The sequence below is a fragment of the Eublepharis macularius genome, chromosome 9 (assembly GCF_028583425.1).
Source record: "Eublepharis macularius isolate TG4126 chromosome 9, MPM_Emac_v1.0, whole genome shotgun sequence".
In the NCBI taxonomy this organism is placed as follows: Eukaryota; Metazoa; Chordata; class Lepidosauria; order Squamata; family Eublepharidae; genus Eublepharis; species Eublepharis macularius.
In genome coordinates this window covers 77,595,462-77,620,471 of record NC_072798.1, presented here as the reverse complement: position 1 = coordinate 77,620,471, position 25,010 = coordinate 77,595,462, and the positions used below count along the sequence as shown (strand labels likewise).

At 42.6% G+C, this 25,010-nt stretch overlaps 1 protein-coding gene across 1 annotated transcript in view; it reads right to left on the bottom strand.

Moving 5' to 3' along the window:
• The window catches only part of TES (testin LIM domain protein), a 43,480-nt gene extending 20,257 nt beyond the window's left edge, over positions 1 to 23,223 (bottom strand). Inside the window, exons 1-2 of the mRNA XM_054989127.1 lie at positions 22,917 to 23,223; positions 8,325 to 8,410 (exon numbers count right to left, since the gene is read on the bottom strand). Coding sequence (XP_054845102.1) covers positions 8,325 to 8,410; positions 22,917 to 22,943 — 113 coding nt within the window. The 5' untranslated portion in view covers positions 22,944 to 23,223. The remainder of the gene's footprint in view (positions 1 to 8,324; positions 8,411 to 22,916) is intronic.
• Between the last annotated feature and the right edge of the window lie 1,787 nt (positions 23,224 to 25,010).

The following is a 25,010-nucleotide window of genomic DNA, read 5'->3' as shown; positions in this document are numbered from 1 at the left end:
TCATATCAATACGCGATAAGGTAGAATGTCTTGCAGAGAAAAAGGTATATTGTCTGCTTGTGGGATTCTGCGTTCTCCACACATCTTCCAACGCTTCCTGTTGCATTAATCCAAAAAAAGTCTTTGGTAATAGTCCTCTTTTCTTTTGTGTAGTGGCTGATTTCTTATCCTGTTCCAAATTCGTAACTCCATTGAAGTCTCCTGCAAGTATTATCCGATCATATGAAAGTTCATCTAGTTGCTTCTTTAAATCCTCAAAAAAGCACTCTTTAGCTCCATTAGGTGCATATATTCCAATCACCAACACTTTCTTTAAATTCCAAATACATTCCACTGCTATAAATCTGGCTTCCCCATCTCTAATTATCACCTTTGGCTGCAGCTCTTCTTTTATATATAATACCACTCCCCTTTTTTTCTTTTTTGAGGCCGCTACAAATTCAATGCCCAATTTACTTACTTTAAGGTATTTTACGTCCTGATTTCTAATATGAGTCTCTTGTAAGCAAACTATATCACATTTCTGTTTTAATAGCCAGTGGAAAATGCTTTTTCGCTTATTAGGTGAGTTGAGTCCATTTACATTCCACGATAAAACTTTGCACCCCATATTCAAAGCCTTGTTGTTGGTAAGTCTTTTTCATTGTCCGTCATGAACCTTTCCATTTCCAATTCAGATCTGATGCGCTTTCTTACTCCTCCAAATTCAAAAGATATCCCTTCCGGTAATTCCCATCTATATCTTACTTTCATGTCTTTCAAAGTCTGGACTAACACTTTGTATTTTTTCCGGTCCAAGAGCGCCGATCTGGGTAACTCCTTCATAATGATAATTGTCTTGCCATCAACTATCAGTGGATCTTGAAATTGCTTAGTCACTATCATTTCCCTTACATTCCTTGTCGTAAATTGCACTATCACATCCCTTGGTACCTTTCTCTGGGTCGCAAATCTGGAATTTATTCGGTACACCACATCCAGGAAAGCCACAACCTCCTCCTCCTCCTTTTCCAGGTATTCAGCTAACACTTCAGTCACCTGTTCTTGTGCTGTCTTTCCTTCTACTTCCGACAAACCTCGAAACCTCAGCTGCTTCTCCATGTATTTACTCTCCGCAACTGCCATTCTTCCCCTCATTACTCTCATATCCGTTCGCTGCGTCTCTGTAAGATTGTCCATCGCCTTCTCCACATCGTTAACTTTTTGCTGCGCTGCCTGCAAGTCGGTTTGTATCGTCTCCATTCCCTTTTTTACTTCTGCCAGCTCATTTTTAACTGTCTCTTTGACATCTTTGACTTCTTTCACCAACTCCAATTTTGTTTCTTTAAGCTCCTTTAGCATTTCACAAAATTTTTTGTCCAAGTTCTCTATGGCTGCTTGCCACTCTTCGACATCGTGGGGCTTGATTTACCTCGCTCCCACGAGTCTGCACGTGGCGTCCTAAGCATTTCTTAGCTCCGTGGCGTCCAAATTGATAATCCTTTAAATAAACAAAAATCACTCCGAAAATCCAAAATGTCGTGCGTCTTTTCTCTATGGTTTCTCTGTACCCTTTTGCAATCCAAGATGTCCTACTTCCGCCCTTGCTGAAGCCAAAGCCCTTCCCTGTTCAAAAATGGCGATGCCCTTCTTCCTGTCTTCCAGTAGGGGCCGTCTCCTTCTGGCGACTCTATCACTATTACGTACTTCCTGTTTCCCGACTCTCCGCTGCAGCTCCAGAATCAGGGTATTGTATTTCAAACAGATCTGAAGTATCATAGAATAATGGCAGGAACAGAGCTGACCTTGCCTGATTTGAGTAATCTGTCTGGCTTCATAGCCTAACTAGGCAGTTGTTACTTTCCATGATTAAAACTCAACCATGCATACATGGTCCGCTCCTACCTTTTCCCTTGTCAATGTTCCCTCCTGCTATTCCTCATCATCTGCTGTCCAACTGAGGTTTATTTGACCCTGTGGTAAAGAATGGTTTAGAAAAGGGCAGACAAAACTCTTCTAAGATGGTAGAACAAGTCATGGGCTGATGAGAAGTAAAGATGGGAGGCCCCAAAATGAAGGATGAATAGTCAAGGCAACACCAATGCTGGAATTATCAGTTGTCCACAGCAGACGTCATTTATAGCCTGATCGATTTTTTCATTGTAAATTTTTTTTATTGCTTATGAAAAGACCTCTAAAAAAGTTGCAATACACTGAAAAATACAAAAGGACAAGTTCTATTTTTAAACCTATTGCTCCCAAACACAATAAATATCGCCCACCCCTCACCAATTTTTCTGCATGAATTCTTCTCTCTCTCTCTCTCTCTCTCTCTCTCTCTCATGCATCAGTAAAAATGTCAATTTTGTAAAAAAAAAAAAAAAAAGAAGCAGCAGCAACAATCCAGATGTTATTGAACCAATTTGAAGTGGCAGGAGAATTAGTCCATTTCCAGTGGGCTATAAATTTCTGCCTGTTACTAAGAGATTTATAATCAGTTCCATACCTCTGCTAATCAGCTACATCTTTCTACTAGTATGACAAAGTGACTTAAGGATTTAAAAGGATATAATATTCTGTTGTTTCACAATCAAGCCTAAGGTCTCACAACCAAAATTTTGAATATGAGAACGCAACCAAAATATAGGACACACCCACATGTCAGGCTTAACCCCTCCAACGAGACCTCTATACATACCACTAAAACACAATCTTACAGTGTAGTCCTAAACAGAGTTACTCCCTTCTAAGTCCATTAAGGTCAGTGGGCTAATAATTGTGTAACTGTGCACAGGAATGCATTATTAAAGAAGTTTTGTTTGTTTGTTTTTTAAAAAAATCTGAATAAGTTATTTTCATCAAGATATTTTCCGAAATCCAGCATCAACAGATGCATTAGGAAGGTTTTTCTCAGCTCTCTTTCCTAAGTTAAATAACTGAAACGGGGAAAAAATCTGCTATTGGGGCATAAAGTCTGAAATGCTACCTTGAGTTTTTTTTCTTTTGCTTAATATCTGATCAGTTTTTTTATAGTCTCAACTGCGCTGCAAGGCCGTTTCCGCATGTTCTTATATGGACAGCACACTTACGGAACACTAGTAGCTTTTCCCCACAATTCCAGGCATCTCCATTTGCAAAACAGTTGCAGGCTGCTTGGTTTCCATTTTTTTGGCGCCTTTTCAGGGACCGCACTTTCTCTGGTCTTTTCTTTTGCCATGGGCTGATGGAGCACTTCTTCTGCATTCTTGGGCATGTGTATGGTTAAAGTGCTCTGAGGAATTATTTGGTCACAGCTCAACTCCTCCCCCACAGCTCTCAGCATGCAATTGCTAGGGTTACCATTCCCCCACCTGGGGCGGGGGGTCCCCAGATCCCACCCTTCCTCCCCTGTGCCCAGTTACCTGGCTGGTGGGGGGCACGATCCCTGGGGTGCCCCCTCCCTGGGCGGTGTGGTGCGCACCCAGGCAGGGGGTGTGCTCCCATGCCACGAGAGCAGGCGGCAGTAGCAGCGGCAAGAGCAGGCCACTCTCGCTGCCACTGCTGCTGTTGCTGCCACCTCTTGCCACCGCAGCCCATGTGCCAAATGAGAGCGGGTCATGGCGAGCGGCAGCAGTGATGAGAGCGAGCAGCCGTGGTCGCAGCGAGAGCAGGCAGCAGCGGCAACAAGGGCCCCCTTTGACCCCGCGTGATGATATAACTCACAGAAGTGACATCATCAAGTGAGCTGGGAGCAGAGAAAAAAAGCTGGGGTAAGTACTGGCTCCCAATCCCCCGCCGGGAGACTACAGGGACCTGGGGATCCCCTGTCGAGGGACTCAAGGTCCCTGGCAACCCTAGTAATCACACATGTGTAGAGCAAAAATTTTTTTTGAAAGGGAGGCCAGCAACAATGACAAAAGTGCCCCATCTCCCTTCTCAAACCACATTTTCTAAGAACTGTGGAGGCCTCAAAAAGCTGTGGGGACCTCAAAACAATTTAAGTATCAAAAATACAAAGTCATATTTATTGTGTTTAACAACCAATTCTAACAGTATTCCATATATTTATCTAAGCTATCACAAGGTCAATCTGAAAACATTCAAAATCATAGACAGAGTGCAGATACCGAATTGTTCAATATTCTTATGTACATCCAAAGAATCTCTGATCAATAAAGTGCTGGTGCCCATTGATCCTTCACAAATGGTACAATAAATAGTCAAATACAATCTTTATATATGGCTTGAAATCATAGGAAGTGCTTTCCTGCAGGAAGAAAGCCCCTACTATGATTTCCAGTCAAGTGTACAAATAAGCAGTTGTACAGATTCCTAGAAAGCCTTTTTGCTCCATTAAAGCCTAGAGAGTTCCTTCCCTTTCCTTCTCATTTAACTATGAGAGAGGAAGCCAAGGGAATATTTTTCCCCCCATGGGCTCATGGTGACCTTTGACTACCCCAGCTGTCATGGATAATAATTTTATTCTTAAAAAGTTATCAAAAAATGCATGCCCCAGAGAGAAGGACACAGCATAGAATAAATGAGGCATCCACTTCTTAAAGTAGTTAGGGCAACTAAGACTTACGCCCCTGATATCACTAGTATGAAGGATTTGAGCCTACGTCTCTTTTGCTGCATTGCATGGAACTCATCAGAATTTGATCTGGATTATTCCATTAGACATTCCAAGGTCATGCGTGATAAGAGATTAACGTCTTGGAACTTCATTCAATAGTAATACGTACTCAGAGTGGTATATAAAGAATTTACACTATAGCTTCGAGTAACATTCTCAGTTATAGAAAGCTTTATATTGCAATAGATGATACACTCCCATCTAGTGGAAAAAGAATGTAATGGTAACTGAAGGCTTTTACATAAAAACAAATTTATACACATATGCTGTGCTCAGAGATGTGGAGGAGAAAATTTTCCACGGCTAAAGATTCATTGATTTATTAAATTAATAATAATGAATGGATGCCATAGCCAATACAATAACAGTCCATTCTAACACTTTCAAAGTTGTAACTTATGCTCTGTTTCAGCATTTCTTCAACTCTGTATTGGGTTTTTGCTGGTTTTAAATCCTTGCAAACTTGCATTTACATACCCAATTATGCTGTATTGAAACATCTTTGAAATTGATTGTACTGACTCATACTACGTAATCCATCTCAAGTCTCCATGAGAAAGGCGGACTATAAAATGAATGAATCTAATATTTTTCAGGGGATTATCCCAAGGATTGTGTGTCTGAGACAGACAGCACTTATGTTTTGTTGATCTGTAAACAAGGTGGGAGAGTGGATAAAACTACAGATGCATATAATAATCCAAATTATTAAAAATCAAAGCTATGAATTCACCTGATCTGCTGCGCTGGTCAGATCAAAACCCAAGCTAAAATTCTCTTGCTTCAATGACCTCCATGGAACAAAGTATGTTGAAACAGATGTTTGAACAACCACGTCTTAAGGGCAGTTCTTTGGGTGAGCTAAAATTATGTCAATAGATGAAATGGCTTTTTTGATTGTGTTTTTTCCAGAAATTTAAATACTGTTAGGAACGTATATACTACATGCAAATTCTCACAGCAGGGGTAGTCATAACCAATGGGCAACAGGAGAAGCTACCCCAGGCCTCATGCTGGAAGGGCACCTCACATGGCACAAGGGCCATAACTAGCTTAGCCCTGGGCCAGCAGGGGGTAGCAGTGATTCCGAAACCCCATCTTGGACTTTTGCCCAGGGCCCCAGAGTCACTAAAACCATCCTACATCACAGCCCTTTCTCTGAAACTACAGCATACATCAATAAGAGGAAGCTATTAAAGATCTGAGCTTGCATGACCCATAATATGAAATAGCATTAGTATTCGGTGCGCTGTGCCCTGCTTTAAAGTGGTACCTATTTGGTCATATGCTGCTCCAGTATTTGGTTTATCAAATTAGTTATGAAAAGAAAAAGTATTCAGTTTCTGCAAACCCATAAAGATGATTTTTTTTAAGTCCAGGAGCAGAAACTAATACAAATGTAGACAATTTTTAGTTATTATGCCAGAACTTCAGAGCATTTGAGCGTCAAGATGCCCCACAGGCAACCAAATGTAAATGTTGCTTGTTGCTAGGTTGGTTATGGAAGAGCCACTGAAAAAGGGAATGGCCATGGATGTACGTCCTACTTCCATAGTGGTCTCTCAACACAGACAACTCTCTTGTCTTTGAATTACTCACTTAGACTATGTAGCAAGTACTCAGGAAGCCTCATTTGTTCCTGTGATCTCCAGCTGCCAATCCCTACCTTAAACAGCACAGGTGTCTGATGCAAAACCAATCAGTAAGGCCTGCATTCAGACTTGACCTACATTCTGCCAAGAAAGGATTCGTTCTCCTCTATTGTTCTAGACATGTTGCATTAAAATACAGGATCTATTTGCTATCAGTATGACCTTGGTTCAACATAAACTGAAGTTGACTTGGCATCTGAGAATACGAGTTACTTGTCACGAATACTGAAATTAGGAATTTGCAGTTGTGATTGTTGGGAGGGGAAGCAATTCAAGGGGAAATGGCAGAAATCACCCTCTTCCCTAGCAAAAGAGCAATAGCCCACATGAGGATAGAGATTTATACTGATTCCTTATTCTTGATGCAGTCTCCTACCAAAGAAGCTCTTTTGGGGTACTAGGAGATGGGAGAGAAATTCATTCTGTGAATATACTACACTGGATCCAGCACTAGGACTCCAGCCCAAGACAGTCTTAAGTGGTATTAAACTCTATGAAATAGAGAGGATCTTGCTTCTGAGAAATAGACATAACATCAGTCTACAGGCATCTTGGTAACTTCATACAACATTAACCATCTTGAACCCATATTTAATTTCATTTAAGAGCCATACTTTCTGGAACAGAACTTTCACGTTAAGCTCGATGTGCTTTAAAAATGGAACAAATGCATGGACTCTTAAAAGAGCCTGAGTTTGTGTGTATTTTTCAGACATTTATCCCATCATTTAACAGTTATGGATTGTGCTTTTCATGAGTCTTAGAAATGAACTACACAAGATGAATTACATGTGTAGAGCACGTGATTACACTTACACATTTCCCATTACTTTCTTGATCACTTGCACACTTCAGAAACACGGCAGTCGATCCCGTGTACGGACTGGCACAGATTTCCTCCCTGTTCCTCTGAGATAAGAGATGGTATCCCCTGATCAACCTTCCCTTTGCACATGTTCAAATCTTCCTCGGCAGTACAGAGCAAATTCAGCAAAATTCGCCCATTGTTTCCAATGGGAAACGCGATTTGCGGCTTTCCAAATGGATTTGGGGCTTTCCCATTGGGCTGGGGGGGGGGGCATTTTTGGACTGAACTGTACCAAATTTGCTGGGGACCTACTCATAACTGTCTTCTAACAACTCCCCAAGTTTCATGAAGATTGGCGTTCGGAGGGGGGGGGGCTTCAGTTTGGTTCTATTGGACTGTATTGAGTGGATATTGTAATTGGGAATATGCCAGTGGCCATGGCAGCCATGATCTATGTGATTCTACTGTTGGAGTTATTTTTTCCCCACAACAGAAAAAAATGGGGTGGTTGGGGACACCTTCATTGGGAGGGGCATAAAATGCCCCCCTGAAGTCCAATTTTCTTGAAACTTGAGGGGTCTTTAGAAGACAGTCAGGGGTATGTCCACTGAAAATTTTGTAGATTTCTTTTGCAAAATCCCACCCCCATCCCCCTGGATACCCCCAAATAGCTTTGCCCATAGGGAATAATGGAAATTGGAGGTGGCTGTGGGTACCTTCTTTGGGAGGCCATACAATGCCCCCCGAAGTCCAATCTTCATGAAACTTGGGGGGTTGTTAGAGAATAGTTAGGAGTATGTCCCCAGCAAATTTGGTACAATTTGGTCAAAAAGTGCCCCCCAGGCCCCAGAAAGCCTCGAATCATGTTTCCCATTGCCAACAATGGCCGGCTGCAGAAAGAGAAGGTACCTCATGGGATACCATCCCTTGTCTCCCCACAAGCTGACCAAAATCAGCGCTCTGCATTGGTGAATCACTGGTTATGCCCATGGACATCTGCAAATGCAGCTACATGAAGTTACAGGACACATGCATGGACTGAAGCTACAAGACATGCTCAGCTTGGGAAAAAGTTGACATGGGCACATTGGAGCACACGTTCTTCTAAACATTTACACAAACTCGTGTAAGTCGTCTCGTGTAGTTTGGCCCTTAGGTATCCACAATGTTACATTTTTAACAGAGAGACTGGTCCAACTGAAGAAAGTCTACTGGTATGTTTTAAAAAATTAGAGATGGCCAAAGGAAACTACAAAGTACAACTTCTTACCTCCAGAAATGTAGCTCAAATCCTTCACATTTATCTTTGCATTTCAAGCATGGGGCTCCAAATCCTTCCTCATGCCCTAAGCCCATCTGTAAAAACAAAAGGAAACCCAACAAAAAGTATTATTTATTTTATTTATTTAAAACTTTTACTAATTGCCTTTCCTCCAAAGATGCTTAATGCATATCAATTCTATAATAGATCCCTCCCACAAATCACATGAGATTTCATTAGTGGTGTGTTATAGAAGACCTCATAGATAATTAAATAAACTATGACATAGCAGAGCTTGAAAGTTGCTTGATGCAAGTTTTGCCTATCTTCTCCCTGACCTCAACTCTATACTGTATGAATTTTAGGTATCCCTTCAAGATGTTTTGGTGTTAGGAGAGTGTATTATTAGTATTGAGGTCGGCTGCTCAAGACCTTTGGATAAAGGTGCTTATTAATAAAGGAAAGGGACGGTATTGTGATACAATGAAGCAAACTACAGTGTTTCATACCAGGCTGCAAGAGGAGGCATCAAATGTAACTTAAGTCTTGTAAAGTTCCATTCAAGGTCCATACACAGCAAAAGGAGAAGCCCCATAGAAAGGTGCAGCATTCCTATCTAACAACAGTACTGACGGCAGCAGACAGACAGAAAGGAAAGAACCACCGTCCAAAGATCTAATTTACACTCAAATCAGATCTGCACAAACGCAGTCAGATTTCTCTTTGACATTTTTGCCAGCAGTAGCTCACATTCTTAAAGGAGCAAGTGGCGACTAGCCTGTTTAAAAAGCCACTTGGCTCTTTAAAATGGAATTATGATTAGAGAAGTTAGCTGCCTTAATTAGTACAGGGAGCAAAAAAAAAAGGGGGCCCATACACCACTGGCATGTGACAGCGATCAGTCACCAGTGCCTGTGGAATTAGTCCATAGTTTACTCTTTTTAAAAAGTGACAGTTCCAATATTATGAATCCCCCAAGTTCAATATGTTTTTCCAATTATTACAATATTGGTAAGATCAAGTTATTTCCAGATGACTCAGAAATTCGCTGTCAACCATAGACAATTCATCTATCAAGCATATTGCAGCTACTTCTGTTTTATAAGTTGGATCCAATCCAATCTAATGGGAGAAGGGTCCCTTTTGTCCAACAAAAAGGCTACCCTGGGAATCACAAGGCCTGTATAGATGGTTTGCCGGGTCCCCTTACCCTCCTGGGAGGGGGGGACCCAGCACTCACTTTTTCATCGTTCCTCCCAGGATTGTGTGATGACATTTGGGGCCCAAATTGGGAGTGCTCTCAGGGTGGTGCAATGACATCATCCCCGGGAATGACATCGTCGTGCTGCACCAGAAGCTTACACAGGAGGCCTGTTTCCCCACCTTTCCCCCTGCCTGCCAGGTGAGTGGTAACAGAGGGGCAGAGGGTGGGGATGGGGGATTCCCTCACCCCACCAGGGGATCTGGGATCCCTATGTATGGACAAAATCCATGTGAGATGGGGATGAAGTAAGGAGAAGAAGAATAGCTGTGAGGATAAAATGGGGAAGAGAACTTGAGTCCTGGAGGGGGAGTACAAAAATGTTCTAGACATATTAGTAAGTCATCTTTATTTGCTTTCATGGTAAATGAAATGTCAACTGATTTTTTTTTCAAATTGGGTTATTTCAAATACTGAGAATTTTCTGTTACCATTTTGTGGCCATACTTGAGGCTTACATAAGGGACCATCTCATTTTTATCCCACTCTTCCTCCAGTGACTTCAGGATGGCACGTATGTGGCCTCCCCTCCTCTCACTCAATCCTTACAACACCCGAGGGAGGTAAGCTGGGCTGGAGGTCACCAAATGGCTTCATGGCTTAACATCTAACCATGACACAACACTGGCTTCCTTACATTGTAAGATCAACAGAATACTGTCCATTCTCTGAAAGCATTTTAGCTTTCAGGACTTGCCCAGCAATTGTACGCAAGTCAGCTCGGTAGTTTTATTTGGTGGGGCTTAGTTCCAGGAAAGTGCTCTTAGGACTGCAATCAAAATTAAGTGCTTTAGAATTCTATTTTCACCTATTAATTTTGCTGGTATCACTTTTAAGGTCTGTGTTTTGGCAACACCGCCCTAACAGGTGGATTTATTCCGTAGAAAAGAGCTGGGCAGCTTTCTTGAGATGAGTGATGGGATGAAATCCAGCAGTGGAGTTTAAGAACAAGTCCCACTGAAGGCAGTCAATGGGTTCCACACATGCATAAATAATCTCATTCTCTTGCTGCCTTAAAAAAACCCTTCAAGATCAGTAAACTTCAATCACCAGTGTATTTTGTAATATTAATAATAACTCTTTTCACTCTCCCAAAAGTATGCATTACAAATGCAGAAATAATACTTCACATTGGACTTTTGTCAAATTCTGACTGGAAGCCAAATGATATACTCAAAACTGTAACAAATTGGCCTGCGTTAAGTTTTTAAAAGAGGATGGAATCAATTTCTCCATAAATGGAACTCTGGAAGAAAGCAAGACGCAGAGGTCATTTGAAATGTTGCCAAAAGAGGTTTCTGTATGTCAGTTCCAAAAAATTCTTTTTTAAAAAGTCTGGCATTTCCAACATGCCTCGTCTGATTTCTAGGCAGTCTGTGTACAAAGGCCTTACAAGTATCCTGATTGAAGGCATCTGTTTCACAGTGCCCTCATGACTAAAATATTACTTCAGAGCCAAGTGTTTTAAATGGTTACAGGCTAGTCTAACTTTTGAAAAAGAAACCTTGCTTTCATCAACTTGGAATGTTTCTGCGGAGTGAAAGCTTTTTTAAAAAAAATCTGAGGGGGAATTTGTAAAATTTCAGCTTCTTTCTATTGTCACTCAAAAGTATGTGTGTGTATGGGGAGGGGAGTTCAGATACCAGATCCATCTAGACATAGTTAATAAACCAGATAAAGATCCCCATCAAGTAAAACTGTGTGCTCTTGGAATAGATCCCAAGGCACGGTCACCAAATATCATCTCTAAATCACCATGATGGCCAGCGCACTGAATACAGCCACAGAAACAACAGCAACTGCGTGTGGAGTGGGTGGGGGGTGGGAAGTGGGTGCGTGGTGTCTGTGTGTATAAAAAATGGCAGCTCTCCAGCAAGGAACCAAGGCAAGCCCTCTAAGGTACTGGCAACATTCTGGGCTCAGCTTTCTCCCAGTGTATCTGACCAACTACAATCCTCTTTATTTTCCCTCTTCCTCCTTTGTTCACTGGTGCAGCAACATTTTTGCAAGTAAAGGCTGCAGGGTTTTTTAAAAAAATATTTGGGCCCAAAAGATCGCCTGCCCATTTCAGTTAGATTTTCACAGAGCCCCGTGGCACAGAGTGGTAAGCTGCAGTACTGCAGCCCAAGCTCTGCTCGCAACCTGAGTTCGATCCTGGCGGAAGCTGGGTTCAGATAGCTGGCTCAAGGTTGACTCAGCCTTCCATCCTTCAGAGGTCGGTAAAATGAGTACCTAGTTTCTTGGGGTAAACTGTAGATGACTGGGGAAGGCAGTGGCAAACCACCCCATAACAAAAGTCTGCCAAGAAAACATCGTGATGCTATGTTCCCCCATGGGTCATCAATGACTCCTTTACCTTTACCTTCAGTTAGATTTAAATAACCAAGGTGGCATCTGACATGCTATATATCTAGAGCAATTTTATCTTGTTCTTTCTACAAGGAGCTAAGATCTGTGTACATGTTCTCTGCACCTTGTTTTAACTTCACAGCCCCATGGGGTCAGTTAGGCTGAGGGAGCCCAACTGTCCCAAGGCTCCAGGGCAGAGGTGGATTCAAATCCTGGCTTTCTAGATCTTAGTCCAGTACCTTGACCATCATACCACACTGGCTCTCTAGGCGGCTGTGCTTCAAGCCCCTTTGAGGGAGACAATATTAGGATTTTTATAGTGATAATATAATGTTGTTAGGACCTTGTAAATTTGAAGACCACTGGCATATCTGCCACGTGCACTTAGTGGATGTGAGAAAGGCATGTCATGCTCAGGATAAGCGTACACCTCTCTCAGATCTGTCAAGGTGTCCAAACCCTGAGAAAGCACAGTATCTCGACTGAACAGCAACGGGATAGCAATATTGCTCGCTCGGAGGTGTCCAGATACAAGGACTGCTACATCTCCTGCAACTTATGGGACAATAAACATTAATTGCCATGTTTGCAAGGTGGCTTCTGTTCACAATAGACAATGTGATGCAGTAATTGGAGAGCTGGAGACCAACAAAACTGGAATTCAAATCCCCACTTGCCATGAAAGTTAACTAAGGGCCAAGCTACAAGTGACGAATGACACTTGAACAGCAAGTGAACAGACTCATGTGTATTCCTCCCTGTTTACTTGCACTCCACTAGCTTAGCCCCTAGTGACCTTAAGCCAGTATTCTCTCCCAGCTTAATCTACCTCATGGGCTTGTTATGAGGAGAAGCTGAGAATACACTACCCTGAACTTCTTGGAGGAAAGGCAGGAAAAATGCACTAAATGAATAAATGGCATGTGACCAAGCTCTTCCCGAGGCTATCACTTACAAAACCGTATCAGTGGGGATGTTTTAACATGGCCATGTTCCTCAGCAAGGCCAGCAGTATTTCTAGTACAGAAGGAAGGTGAGAACCTCTTACTGGCAGCAACTGAATAATATCTGGGCTGAGCTAGTTTATTTTCTGTCTGCAGGTATAAAATTCTGGGCATGTGAGCCTTTTGGCTATGTGGCATCCTCATTTGTTATTTTTTAAAATATTCATATCCTTCCTTTCCTTGTGGCTCAAGGCAGCTTATACATCACAGTTAAAACATTCCAATTTAAAACCAGTAAAATACCTCCCAAATACCGCCTCCCTTGAAGTATATACTGCTCATTTATACCCCTCTTAAGCAGTGGATCTAGCCTAGTGCTCCATGTTTGCTCCAATGTATTTATGAAATTTCAGCACAAGTGGGCTCCCCAATGTTTTCAAAGCGACATATAGAGAGCCAAACTAGAGACTATGGCAGCGATGGGTCCAATCCATGGCTGCCGATGCCATTTTACAGGAGAATGTAGCCATTTCAAAACTGCTGTGAGGTCCCAATTCTGACTGGACCCTTGGCAGGGTGGCATCATGTGATCTTGCTTCTCCCTCTGCCTTTTCAAGTGCTGAAACAGCTTTGGGGGGAGGCGGTTTCAGCATTTGAAAAGGCGAGGGAGGGGAGATCGCATGCTATCACCACACCACAGGCCCAATCCTGGCCCTTGTGACAATTTTTAAACGGCTAAATTTCCCTCTAAAATGGAGGCGGTGGCCACAGGTTGGGCTTGTGGCTGCCATAACGTCTAGCTTGGCCCAGCAACAGCGAAGAAGCTTTTACTCATTTTGGAATCTTTGTTGTTAGATTTAAATATTATTTTATTCAAATATTATCATATATTGTAATCAGATTGACTGAACAGTTCTATCACACTTTTAATCCACAATGAATCCCAATACAAAAGGTGCTCCATAAATGAAAATAAAAATGAAATAAGCTCCATGTACACACTGGAATCCCTTTGTCTGCAGAAGATCTCAGGCTCAGTTCCTCTCAGTTCCTGTTAAAGGGCCTCAGATACAGGGAAAGACTGCCTGAAAACCTGAAGAGCCAATGCAGACAGTAAACAGGATTGAGCTAGACAGATGCTGATGGTATAAAGCAGCTTTATGCATGTGTATCAGTTGTTATAGCACAGAGATTAAGAGAATGAACCATAGCTGGGGAAAATCTCCTTCAAACCTGAGCTCCGCTATGAGTTCACTATCTAGCTTTAGGCAAATCATCTTCTTGCATGAAAAGACTGGTAATTTACTGCTGTTAAATACAAGGTAAAAACAAAATGTAGAAGAATTTCTTCAGAATTACAGGGCATTAACTGGTCTGTGGTTATCTTGGCTTGTTAACTGAGACCTGGTTTCTCTTAAAAGGCGCTATTTCAACATATAGATTTAACTGAATCACTTCACATTTTTTATAATGTCTGTTTAAGTTGATTGCTGGAATTATTCCTTGCCACAAAGTACAATTGTTCGTAGAGCGTACGCATGTGTGCAAGGTGCTGTCAAGTTGCAGGTGAAGACCCCGTAGAGTTTTCAAGGCAAGAGATGAACAGAGGTGGCTTGCCCTAGCTTGCCTCTTTGTAGTGACCCTGGACATCCTTGGTGATCCTCCATTCAAGTAACCAGGGCTGACGCTGCTTAGTTTCTGAGATCTGACTAGGACGAGATTGCTGGATCTATATGGTCCAGGTTAGCACAGAATGCCACTTCCTAAGTCCACTGAAGTTGACAGGCTTAGAAGGGTGAAACTCTGCTTCAGACGGTATTGATGACTGCCTAGACCAGATGTAAAGACTTGCCAAGGGGTATAGGTTGATATTGCCAATCAGCAAGGCTGACTATAAAGTAGAACAATCTTACTTGTACAAAATGAGAAAACTGGTTACAAACAGAACTTTTCCATTTTAGACTTCCTGTAAAGCCATGAAGTTCAGTCTATTATTAATTGATGAAAACAGGGACGAAGCTTCCGTTCTCTCTTTCAGCTGGTTTCCAAGGTAGCAGCCACAAAACACCAAGCATTAAAAGGGGCATTGGCACACACAAACATAAAGTGGCATTTTGCAATGAACAGAAGGGGAAACTTTACTTCTACATATTAAGTATTACTTGCAGTGTCCAACTTTTACCAGATTGCCTTCGGCTAAACTTCCTTTTCACACTTGCATTATTCAGCAATAGGCCAGAATTTATATTCCATATAAAAGACAGATACTCACAACTGCTATTTAAAGAGTGGCCCACTGATTAGGTCTCTCCCTCCCATCCTTTGTAACCCTGAGAATTTTTTTTTTTTACAGAGACACAAATTCTGTACAGTTAAGTGTCTATGAGAGGCTTCAGTGACAGCCCCCCCCCCCCGCCTACAGCAAGCTATGAGATCACAGCAGGCAACCACAAGGCAAACTTGTGACCCACTGACACATTTTATGGAGTTCACCAGTGTCACAGACAGGGCAAAGCTGATGGTAGCTTAGAACAAAGGCTTAACTAACAGAGGTTTAATAAAGCACAAACTGTAGAGACTCTCTTCATCTCCATGGTGAAGTTAATGGGAAACAAAGACAGTAGGAAAAAATATACCCTCTGTGAAAAATATTTGGCGCATTAGGCTACGTGTTTTGTCTCAGAGCCTCAGATTTTAACAAACTCTTGGAATACAAGTACAGAAAAAAAATCAGGTAAATATACATTTATACATCACTTGTCTTTTCATGGGGACCCCAGACAACTTAAAATAGAATTCTCCATTTTATCCTAACCGCCACCCTGTGAGGTAGGTTTGGTTGAGAGACAGTGACTGGCCCTAGGTCACTCAGCAAGCTTCCACGACAGAGTGAGGATTCAAACCTGGATATCCCAGATCCTAGTTTGACATTCTAATCACTATACCACACTGTGTGACCTGGGGGGTTATATAGCTTTGCATGCAAGAAAGAGTTCACTAATTCTAAAGAGACTCTTAGCACATTAATAAACACTATGAATTACTGTAGGAAGAACTAGTAATTATCAAGTCTTGAGTGCTCAAACAGGATATGCTCAGCATTTTAGGAAAGATACATAACATTTTCTAAGAGATTATAGATTCAGGGTTATTGTTCTAAATGGAGAACATTTTTACACATGACATGAAATCTCAGGGCAACGCTCTGGATAAAGCAGTACTTCTCCCTACTTGCCATAATACCTTAATGGGTGTTCACTGTGGTATCTTCCATTTTCTGCTTTAAGCCTCCCAAAAGAGAAAATAACAGAAAAAAGTAAATTAACATTTACACCTGCTTCTCCCCACTTTCAGTTGAACCAAAAGAGAAGAGGGGAGAGGGAGGGAGAGGCAGACAAACACACATTCAAGTAACTTAAAGGATTCAGTCTTCGTTTATATAAGCCTTAAAGATACAAAACCGAGGAATGTTTTCAATGTGTATATTAAGCTTGGTGCTGGCTTTCCTTAATTTCTCCAACAACAAAAAAATCCATACAAGGCCAAAACCAACTGCTTTATAAACACCTTAGTGCTTAAATTCTTCCCTGTGACATTACTCTTCTACCCAAAGTAGCATTCTATAAAACCAGGCACATCTCAACGAATCATCAAAAATGGAATGGCTGTGTCCGTTATCTGCTGTGAGCCAACTGGTATAGCCCAGTAGGGTGGAGTCAGTACCTAGAGCCAGGCAGCTGAGGAAGGAGCTGGTTGCCAGGGAGCTTGATAACCATTAATGTGCTCTTATCACCTTGAATCAAGTAATCAGAAATGTTGCATGTGAACAATGGCGACTAAAAGTGGTGTGTGTGTGCTGCGTTTGGTTGGTGTTATTACTGGGATTCTATTGTTCTTGCAGGGCTGTAATTCCCCAAGTAGAGGACAGAAGCCTGGATTTCAATTTCTTCATAATTGGGAGGATTGTGGCAAAGGACTCCATCGCTGGGTGGGATCCGACAAGTTGAACTTGTTTCCCTTGAGTGGTTTTCAAACACATTGTTGGCTGAAAGTTTCTGTTTTTGTAGCACTTATGAGTTTGGTTAAAGAATAGAAAAAAAATAGTTGCATTGTTCTAACTGTTAAAAGATTTGGTGTAAAAGAAATTTTTTCTTAACTTAAAATTGTGTGAAAGTTTCCTTCTTAAATTAGCCCCAGAGAACCCATACAGTAAAGGTTACATGTCATATTAGCAGAGCACTTGGTTTGCACACAGAAGGCCTCACCACACTTAGTCCTAGTTATCTCCAGCAACAAAGATTTCAGGTGGGAAGTGTTAGGAAGGCCTCTTTTTGCCTGAGACCCTGGAGAATGGCTGCACTTTTTAAAAGCCTGGAAGTGCTTTACACACAGCTGCAGGACCATTAAGCATTAATTTCTCACAGACACAGAGAGCTTTGAGTGACAGGCTATTCCAAGGAATCTGATTGGGTAGCATGAGCTGGAAAGAGGAGTGTCTATTTTCAGCCCTAGCTGAGAGGAATCAAATGTGAAGGAGTGGGAAGACAGAGTCCTAACTGAGAGCAGTTTAACACCGACAGGAGAACTGGGGGAAAGAGTTGGAAAGGAAGTTTGGGAAGTAGGTGCACACTTCCATTCAGGCCAAAGAAAGGAGATAGATCTTCTAAGGAGAGGAGATTTTCCCTATCCAGTAAAACAGGGAGGTAGCTCTGGAGAGTGGAGAGATCGCTGGTCGGGTGTGGTTGGAAACTGCCTTTGGAGAGCTTAGGATTCAGTCAAAACCTGAAGGAAAGCACCGATGTTTGAAGAAAAGGTGGGTGGCATACTAGAAAGGCCCCCCCCCCCCGAATTTTTAAACCCATAAGAGTCCGAGAATCCTAAAAGAAAGTGTACTAGTGTGTTTGGGAAAAACACAGGAACAAAAGCCACTAAACATAAGAATTTAAGCATCTGTGAAGAGCATAATAACTAAAGTCTGTGCATGTACTGATTTTACTTCAGAGATTTCTATGTCGAATTACCTCAGAATTTTTCAATCCTTGATTTCACCTGACCTTTCCCCTCTAAAATAAATAAAATAGTTACTTCTGAATTTTAAAACCACCTCTGGAGCCATTTCTGCTGTTTAAGGACAAAAAAGGAAAGAGGAGGAGGGAATGTCACAGGCTGCTGGTCAGAGTAGACAATATTAAGCTAGATGGACCAGTGGTCAGATGTGGTACAAGATAGTTTCATATGTTACATTATTAGACGCCTAAAGAAAGGAATAAGGAGATGGATGCACATGAGTACAAATCACAGAGAAGATAAAATAATTTGTAAATTCAAATTGGCACAAGAAATGCTCTTCTGAAGACCAACTATACATGTCAGCTGTTTGCCCTGCTACTGAATCTTATGATAACCTCTTATGATAACCTCAGGATAACCTCTTCACCAATCATTTGAGGAGACTGACAGGAAATTACACTCCCATTTCTCCCACACGCATATTACTTTCTTCCCACCAGCTAGTTTTTTTGCAAAACCAAAGAGTAAGGCTCGATAAAAGGAGATGTGTGCCAGCTCATTTATCAGAGTAGGCCAGCTTTCTCTGTGGTGTCATATTCTAAAATACACATAACCTCGTATAGCAGTAAAGACCAGATTTAGAAAAGAAGGCAAATGTAGATTCAACTGTATGAAACTGATAGTTCTGAGCAAAAATCAAAAGTCTGTCAAGCAAAATCAACTTGTGAACTTTATGCAGAGAACCACCTTGTACCACTGCTTGTTTTTTTAAAGTCTAAAATAGCAAATTGAAAAAGCACATTTTAAGATCTATTTTTTTCCATGGCCTTCTAATTTTACACAAGGTCAAGTAATTAGGAGGTCCCAAGCCCTTGAGAGTTATGTACATCATTGCATTAGGGAACCTGAAGTCTCAGGATGTCAAAGTTCTTCAGTTGGACTGCAGTCAGTCTGCATGACTGCAGAACCCCACCAAAGAGTCACTAAGATACACAAAACTGCTGAAGCCCATTTGGAATATTAGGATGCTTTCAGGAGCTGTTACTCGAATGAACTAACCTACTTCACATTTCAGGAACTACGTTTGTGCAGAAGAATGAATTAACTCATGCGTCTTCACCACATCTACAAACTTGCAGATTCTGAAATTATACTGTTACTTTTGAAACAACGTACTGTTTATGCCCATGATGGCATACTATTTATCTTTCCTGAATTTTATACTCTCTTGGAACTAGATCTCTTAAACTTTCCATAAACATTTATTTCCACTTATTTCTAAACAAAGGCCTTTTGGATGGAAGCATGAAAAACAGTGAAGATATCATTCATAAATTTCTATTCATGACAAAGTTCTGCCCCCAGCTTAGCACCACAAAATACACTTGTAGGTAAACTTCAAGAGCACTAGAGACAATTTTCAGGTTTTCAGCCTACTTATGAACTGACAGATGCAGGATCATATCCAGTCGTTTTGAAATCCCTATTTCCTAGACAACTCTAAGAAGGCGCCGTCACAAGGGTGAAGAGAGTACCTTCCTATCAGTTAGTTATAGAGAAATAAAAGTTAACACAGGATGAAAAATACATCCATATCTTTAACCATTTGTCAAAATATTACAAATACACAGGCCCTGTTTTATCACAGACTTGTTTCCCTGTGAAAGTCATCTGCTTGCAATTTTTTAAAAAATTTAGGTTTTTATTCTAGCCTTCTTCCAAAAGGAGCTGGTGGTAGCTTACTTCCACCACTCAAGTTCTATCCTCTCAACAACTATGTAAGGTAGATGGAGATGAAGAACAGCATCCCAAAGGAACTCAGTGAGTCTTCGTGGCAGACTGGGGACTTGAACGTGGCTCACCGTGGCTCTACTCCAATAGTCCATCTTAAAGACCACCGACTATCCGCAAAATAAGAGAAAGAGTGAGGGAAAGAGCCAAGCTATTCAACTATCACTTTCATCAGCGGCTTAAATGGACCCTAAAAGCAGCCTTTTGGCAATCATCTGATATTCCCTCATGGAGCATAGCAAAGTGCTGGATCAAACCCTGGCACAGAACCAGATATAAACAGAAAGCTGCATGTGACATGAGCGTCAGTAAGCTTCCTGAAGTTTGTTTTTACTTTTAAGTCACTAGCAATTATTTCATACCCCTTACCTATATTATATGAAAAGTTACACCCATAGGAACAGCTAAGAAAAGCCAGAATATAAAGTGGACTGCATTCCTTCCCTGATTCTATTTCCAATTAATATGCCCTCTTGACCAAAACAATTTGAGGTAAGAACACCATACTTCCCTTTAGTGCTATTTAGTATAGCTTTTAGAATCAGATTAAATGTGCAGATACTAAATTCTGACCTGCAAGAAGAGAAATGTTCCCCATTTCACTTATTTAAATTTTTATACGTTACTTCTCTCCACAAGAGGGACTTGAAGAGGCTTATAAAATTGTTCTCCTCGTCTCGCTTTTATCCTCACAACAACAACCTTGTAAAGGAAGATTAGGCTGAGAAAGAGAGAAATTGACTGAAGATCGTCCAGCGAATTGCCGTGGCAGAGCACAGACTGGGTTTGAACCCATGTCTCCCAGAGCCAGTTCTGACATTCCAACCACTATTTAGTTCATCACCATATCTATTACTTGATATTGCTTTTGCAGCACTTACAGTTCAGAAATGTAATTGTTAAAGTTCATGGACCATGCACAAGAGAATCATGGGGTAGAAGAAGTATCGATTTAAATCTGGCACTTGTGTGAAAATGCAACATGACCTGCGCTGGGACTCTGACCTTATGCCTGCTTGCCTGGGAGTAAGCCCCATGGAGGACTTACTTATGAGCAAAACGTGCATCGGCATGGAGCACCATCTGGCCTACTTCTAGTAGTACTTCCAACTCAGAGCTTGTGACCTTTCCTGAAACCACCAGTCTTCCAGGGCGACAAAAATGAAACATCTCCTACTGTTACTCAGTCCCTTTACCTCCATCTGTGCAAATGGGCTCTGAGTGTGCAAAAGTGGCATCACCCACCCTGGTGTTCAAACAGGTCATTTATCTGCCTTCCTCTCCCATTGCTCTTTGTTACAATTATGGGATTGTGGCTCAGTGACAGAATCTATTTTGCATGCAGAAGGTCACAGGTTCAATACCTGGCATCTCCTGTTAAAAGGATCAAATAACAGATCTAGTGAAAGATCTCCAAGACCCTGGAGAGTTGGTACCAATAAGAGTAGGTAATACTGACCTTGATAGACCAACGGCTTGGCACCATATAAGATGGACTCATATGTTCAACCAGAATCCTGTTGCTACAGCAGGGAAGTGAATGAACTATATGAGCATGTGGTTACAAGCTATGCTGCTGCATACAGTCCCACTACATGGAAGTAATTCAAGCTTCACGCATGGAAGTAATTCAAGCTTCAGGCAGACTGGCAATAGTTTGGTGTAGAGGTTAAGAGCAACAGGGCTCTAATCTGGAGAACTGGGTTTGATTCCCAACTCCTATGCTTAAAGCCAGCTCGGTGACCTTGGGTCTGTCACAGCTCTTCCAGAGCTCTCTCAGCCCCACTCACCTCACAGGGTGATTGTTGTGAAGATAATAACAACGCACTTTGTAAACCGCTATGAGCAGGTGTTAAGTTGTCCTGAAGGGCAGCATATAAATTGAATGTTGTTGTTGTTATTAATTGAAAATGTTATTGTTGTTGTTATTAATTGAAAAAATTGCAGAATGGCTCAAGGATGGGCAGTCTCCAGACTTGCATGCTTTTCTCTACCTAGGACGTCTATGGTCCACTGATGCATTTTAAATTTACAAGGGAATTTACATTTTCAAAGCAATAGCATATACACAGTGGCTTCACAGCGGAAATGATTCCGATTTGCTTAAAACCATAAGGTGATCTTTGCTGGATTGGGCAAAGGTTCACTCTACACAGCATTCTTTGCACAAATTTCAGCGACCAGCTGGTGCAAGTGGTGGTTAGCTGGAAACTGGTCAGTGGTCTACTGCTTACCCGTAATACAGTTAAGAGCGCAAAAAGAGTCCCACTGGATTAGACTAATGGTTTATCTGGTACAGCATTCTGTTTTCCCCTGCAGCCAACCAGATGAATAGAAGATTCCCCTTCAGCCAACCAGATGCATTCAGAGATGAACATGGAAGTTCCATTTAGTCAGCTGGCTAGATTTAGCCACTGATAGGTCAATCTACTATGAGTTTATGTACAGTTTTACAGAATAAGACCATATGGCTCAAAGGAATAAGTAACATCACAGGAAGAAAATAAAACTAAACAGCTAAGTTATTTTTGTAAAAAATCATAACCCTGCCTTTCTTCCATTTGGGGGAGGAATTTACTAGAATGAACTTATTAAAAATTATTTGGCCCATATCTGCCTCTCTCATCACACATCATAAAGTGCCTAGTATTAAGAAAAGCTTGTCTGAAGTAGCATTTCACCACCTTCTGCCTTATTTTGAGACAGACACCACATAGAAAATTATAACTATAAAGTTTTCAATAAACTTGATTCAGCTTCCTAGCTATATCCAAACTCCACTCCAGGTACCATCAATAGAGGAGACTAGCTCTGCATCTTGGACTTCTCTAAAAGTCTTTAAAATAAATAAAATCCGAACAAGGGAAACTAGCTGCACGATCCTACACGGAGTTAGCCCCTTGGAAGCCCACTGACTCCGCGGGTGTGGCCGGGAGAGAACTCTGCTCAGGACTGCAAGAGGCGTGTTTCAGATGGCTAAACCCCGGCACTGACAGAGCCAGTCAAGCCCGGACAGGGGCAGAGCCCCGCCGCATGCAGCCACTTCCGCGCGAACCGCTCCCCCTCCGGCGTTCTCCTCTCTCCCCGCGCAGCACAGCTGTCTGCAAGCGACGCGGGCGCAGGTCCGGGCTTCCCGCAGAGGGAGGGAAAGAACAATGGCGTGTCAAGGGGATCAGGGCGTTGGCCGTCCCGGCCAGGTAACTTCCGAGCAGCCGCCCAGGAGTCCGCGGCGGCCCCTTCCCTTACCTTCTTCACTTTGCTCTCCAAATCCATGTTCGAGCCCCGTCCGAGACGCGCGCGAGGTTCCGGCGGAAAGCCAGGCGACGCCTGCTTCTTGTTCGCCGACAGTCGGATGCGGCTGGGAAGGGCAGCGGCCACCGGGGCGCTCGCTCGGCTCAATCTGCCCCTTGCGACTCGCGGCGGCTGCAGAGCCGAGTCAAACTTCCGCTCTCCCTGCGGCAGCCTGGAAAGGAACAAAGGAGCCCCCTTCAGCCAATCAGGGCCCGGCAGCTTGCGGGTCGCCAGCCAATCACGGCGCCCTCCGAATATACCTTCGCTCGGCCCGGCGTGCGGGCCAGGCGCTGGGAATGCCCGCTGCGGGTAGACCTTCGCCCGGGGAATGCCCCGTTGAGGCGCGCCCCCTTGGCTCAAGCGGCGCCGGCCCCGGGCGGTTCTTTTTCTTTTTGCCGGGACGTATTCGGCCGGGCTTCGTTCAATGAATGAGGCGGCCCATACGGTCATGGCAAAGGTATTTGCTGACGCAGCTCGGCCAGTTCCTCCCCATCTGGCTCAATGGGTTCTTTCTGTCTCGGGAGGAGAGACGTTTATTACGGTCAGGAGCGAGGGGATAATGATAATCCCCCTTTTGCAAAAAGGGCTCCTGCGCTATGAGCATCCGGGTAAAGGAATTCCTCCATCTGAACGCCTTCGCAGCCTGTTATTATACAGAAACGCCTATCCCCATGCTTCGGTTCAAGTTTGACCCTTGGTCTCACTTTCTCCTGCGAAGCTAGGCGGCTACACGTTGGCAGTCGAGCCCTATTTATTTGTAATGAGCCCTGATTCAACAGAGCTTTTACTGCCCCCCCCCCCGAGATCCAGAACTACTTGCTTGGCCAGGCACACACTTTTGAAGGGACTTCAGCTTCGACATCTATTCTGCTTTTCAGGAGCTGCTTGCCGAACAACTCCATGCTACTCCCCCATTCCTAACATAAAAAGCAAGAATCTCTAACTGTAGTTTGTTCTCAAGTATTTACAAATATTCTCTAACCTGGATAGCCCAGGCTAGCCCGTTCTCATTACATCTTGGAAGCTAAGCAGGGTGAGCCTTGGATGGGAGACTATCAAGGAAGACCAGAGTTGGTGGTTGTGGGTTTTCCGGGCTGTATTGCTGTGGTCTTGGCACTGTAGTTCCTGACATTTCGCCAGCAGCTGTGGCTGGCATCTTCAGAGGTGTAGCACCAAAAGACCGAGATCTCTCAGTGTCACAGTGTGGAAAAGATGTTGGCAGGTCATTTATATCTACTCAGGAGGGGTGGGGTTGAGCTGAGTCATCCTGTAAGAGTTTCCCAGGGTGTGGAATGCTAATGGTGGGAGGCTTCACTGTATCCTGAGGAGGTTCTTTTGCATATGGATTGGTGCTTGATATGCTAATCTTCTCTGCAGGGCTATTGTCGGGTGTAGAGTGTTTTGTTAGCCTAGTGTTTTTCAGAACTGGAAACCATGCTCTGTTCATTCTTAAGGTTTCTTCTTTCCTGTTGAAGTTTTGCTTATGCTTGTGAATTTCAATGGCTTCCCTGTGCAGTCTGACAAAGTAGTTGGAAGTGTCGTCCAGTATTTTGGTGTCCTGGAATAAGATACTGTGCCCTGTTTGAGTTAGGCTATGTTCAGCCACTGCTGATTTTTCAGGCTGTCCAAGTCTGCAGTGTCTTTCATGTTCTTTTATTCTTGTCTGGATGCTACGCTTTGTGGTCCCGATGTAAACTTGTCCACAGCTGCAGGGTATACGGTATACTCCTGCAGAGGTGAGGGGGTCTCTACTGTCTTTTGCTGATCGTAGCATCTGTTGTATTTTTCGGGTGGGTCTGAATACCGCTTGAAGGTTATGCTTTTTCATAAGCTTTCTCATCTGATCAGTAATTCCTTTGATATATGGCAAAAACACTTTTCCCGTGGGAGACTGTTTTTCCTTGGTTGTTTGATTCATCCTGGGTTTGATTGCTCTTCGGATTTCATTTCTGGAGTAGCCATTTGCCTGAAGAGTGTGGTTTAGATGATTAATTTCCTCATTGAGAAAGTGCGGCTCACATATCCGTCTTGCACGATCCACTAATGTTT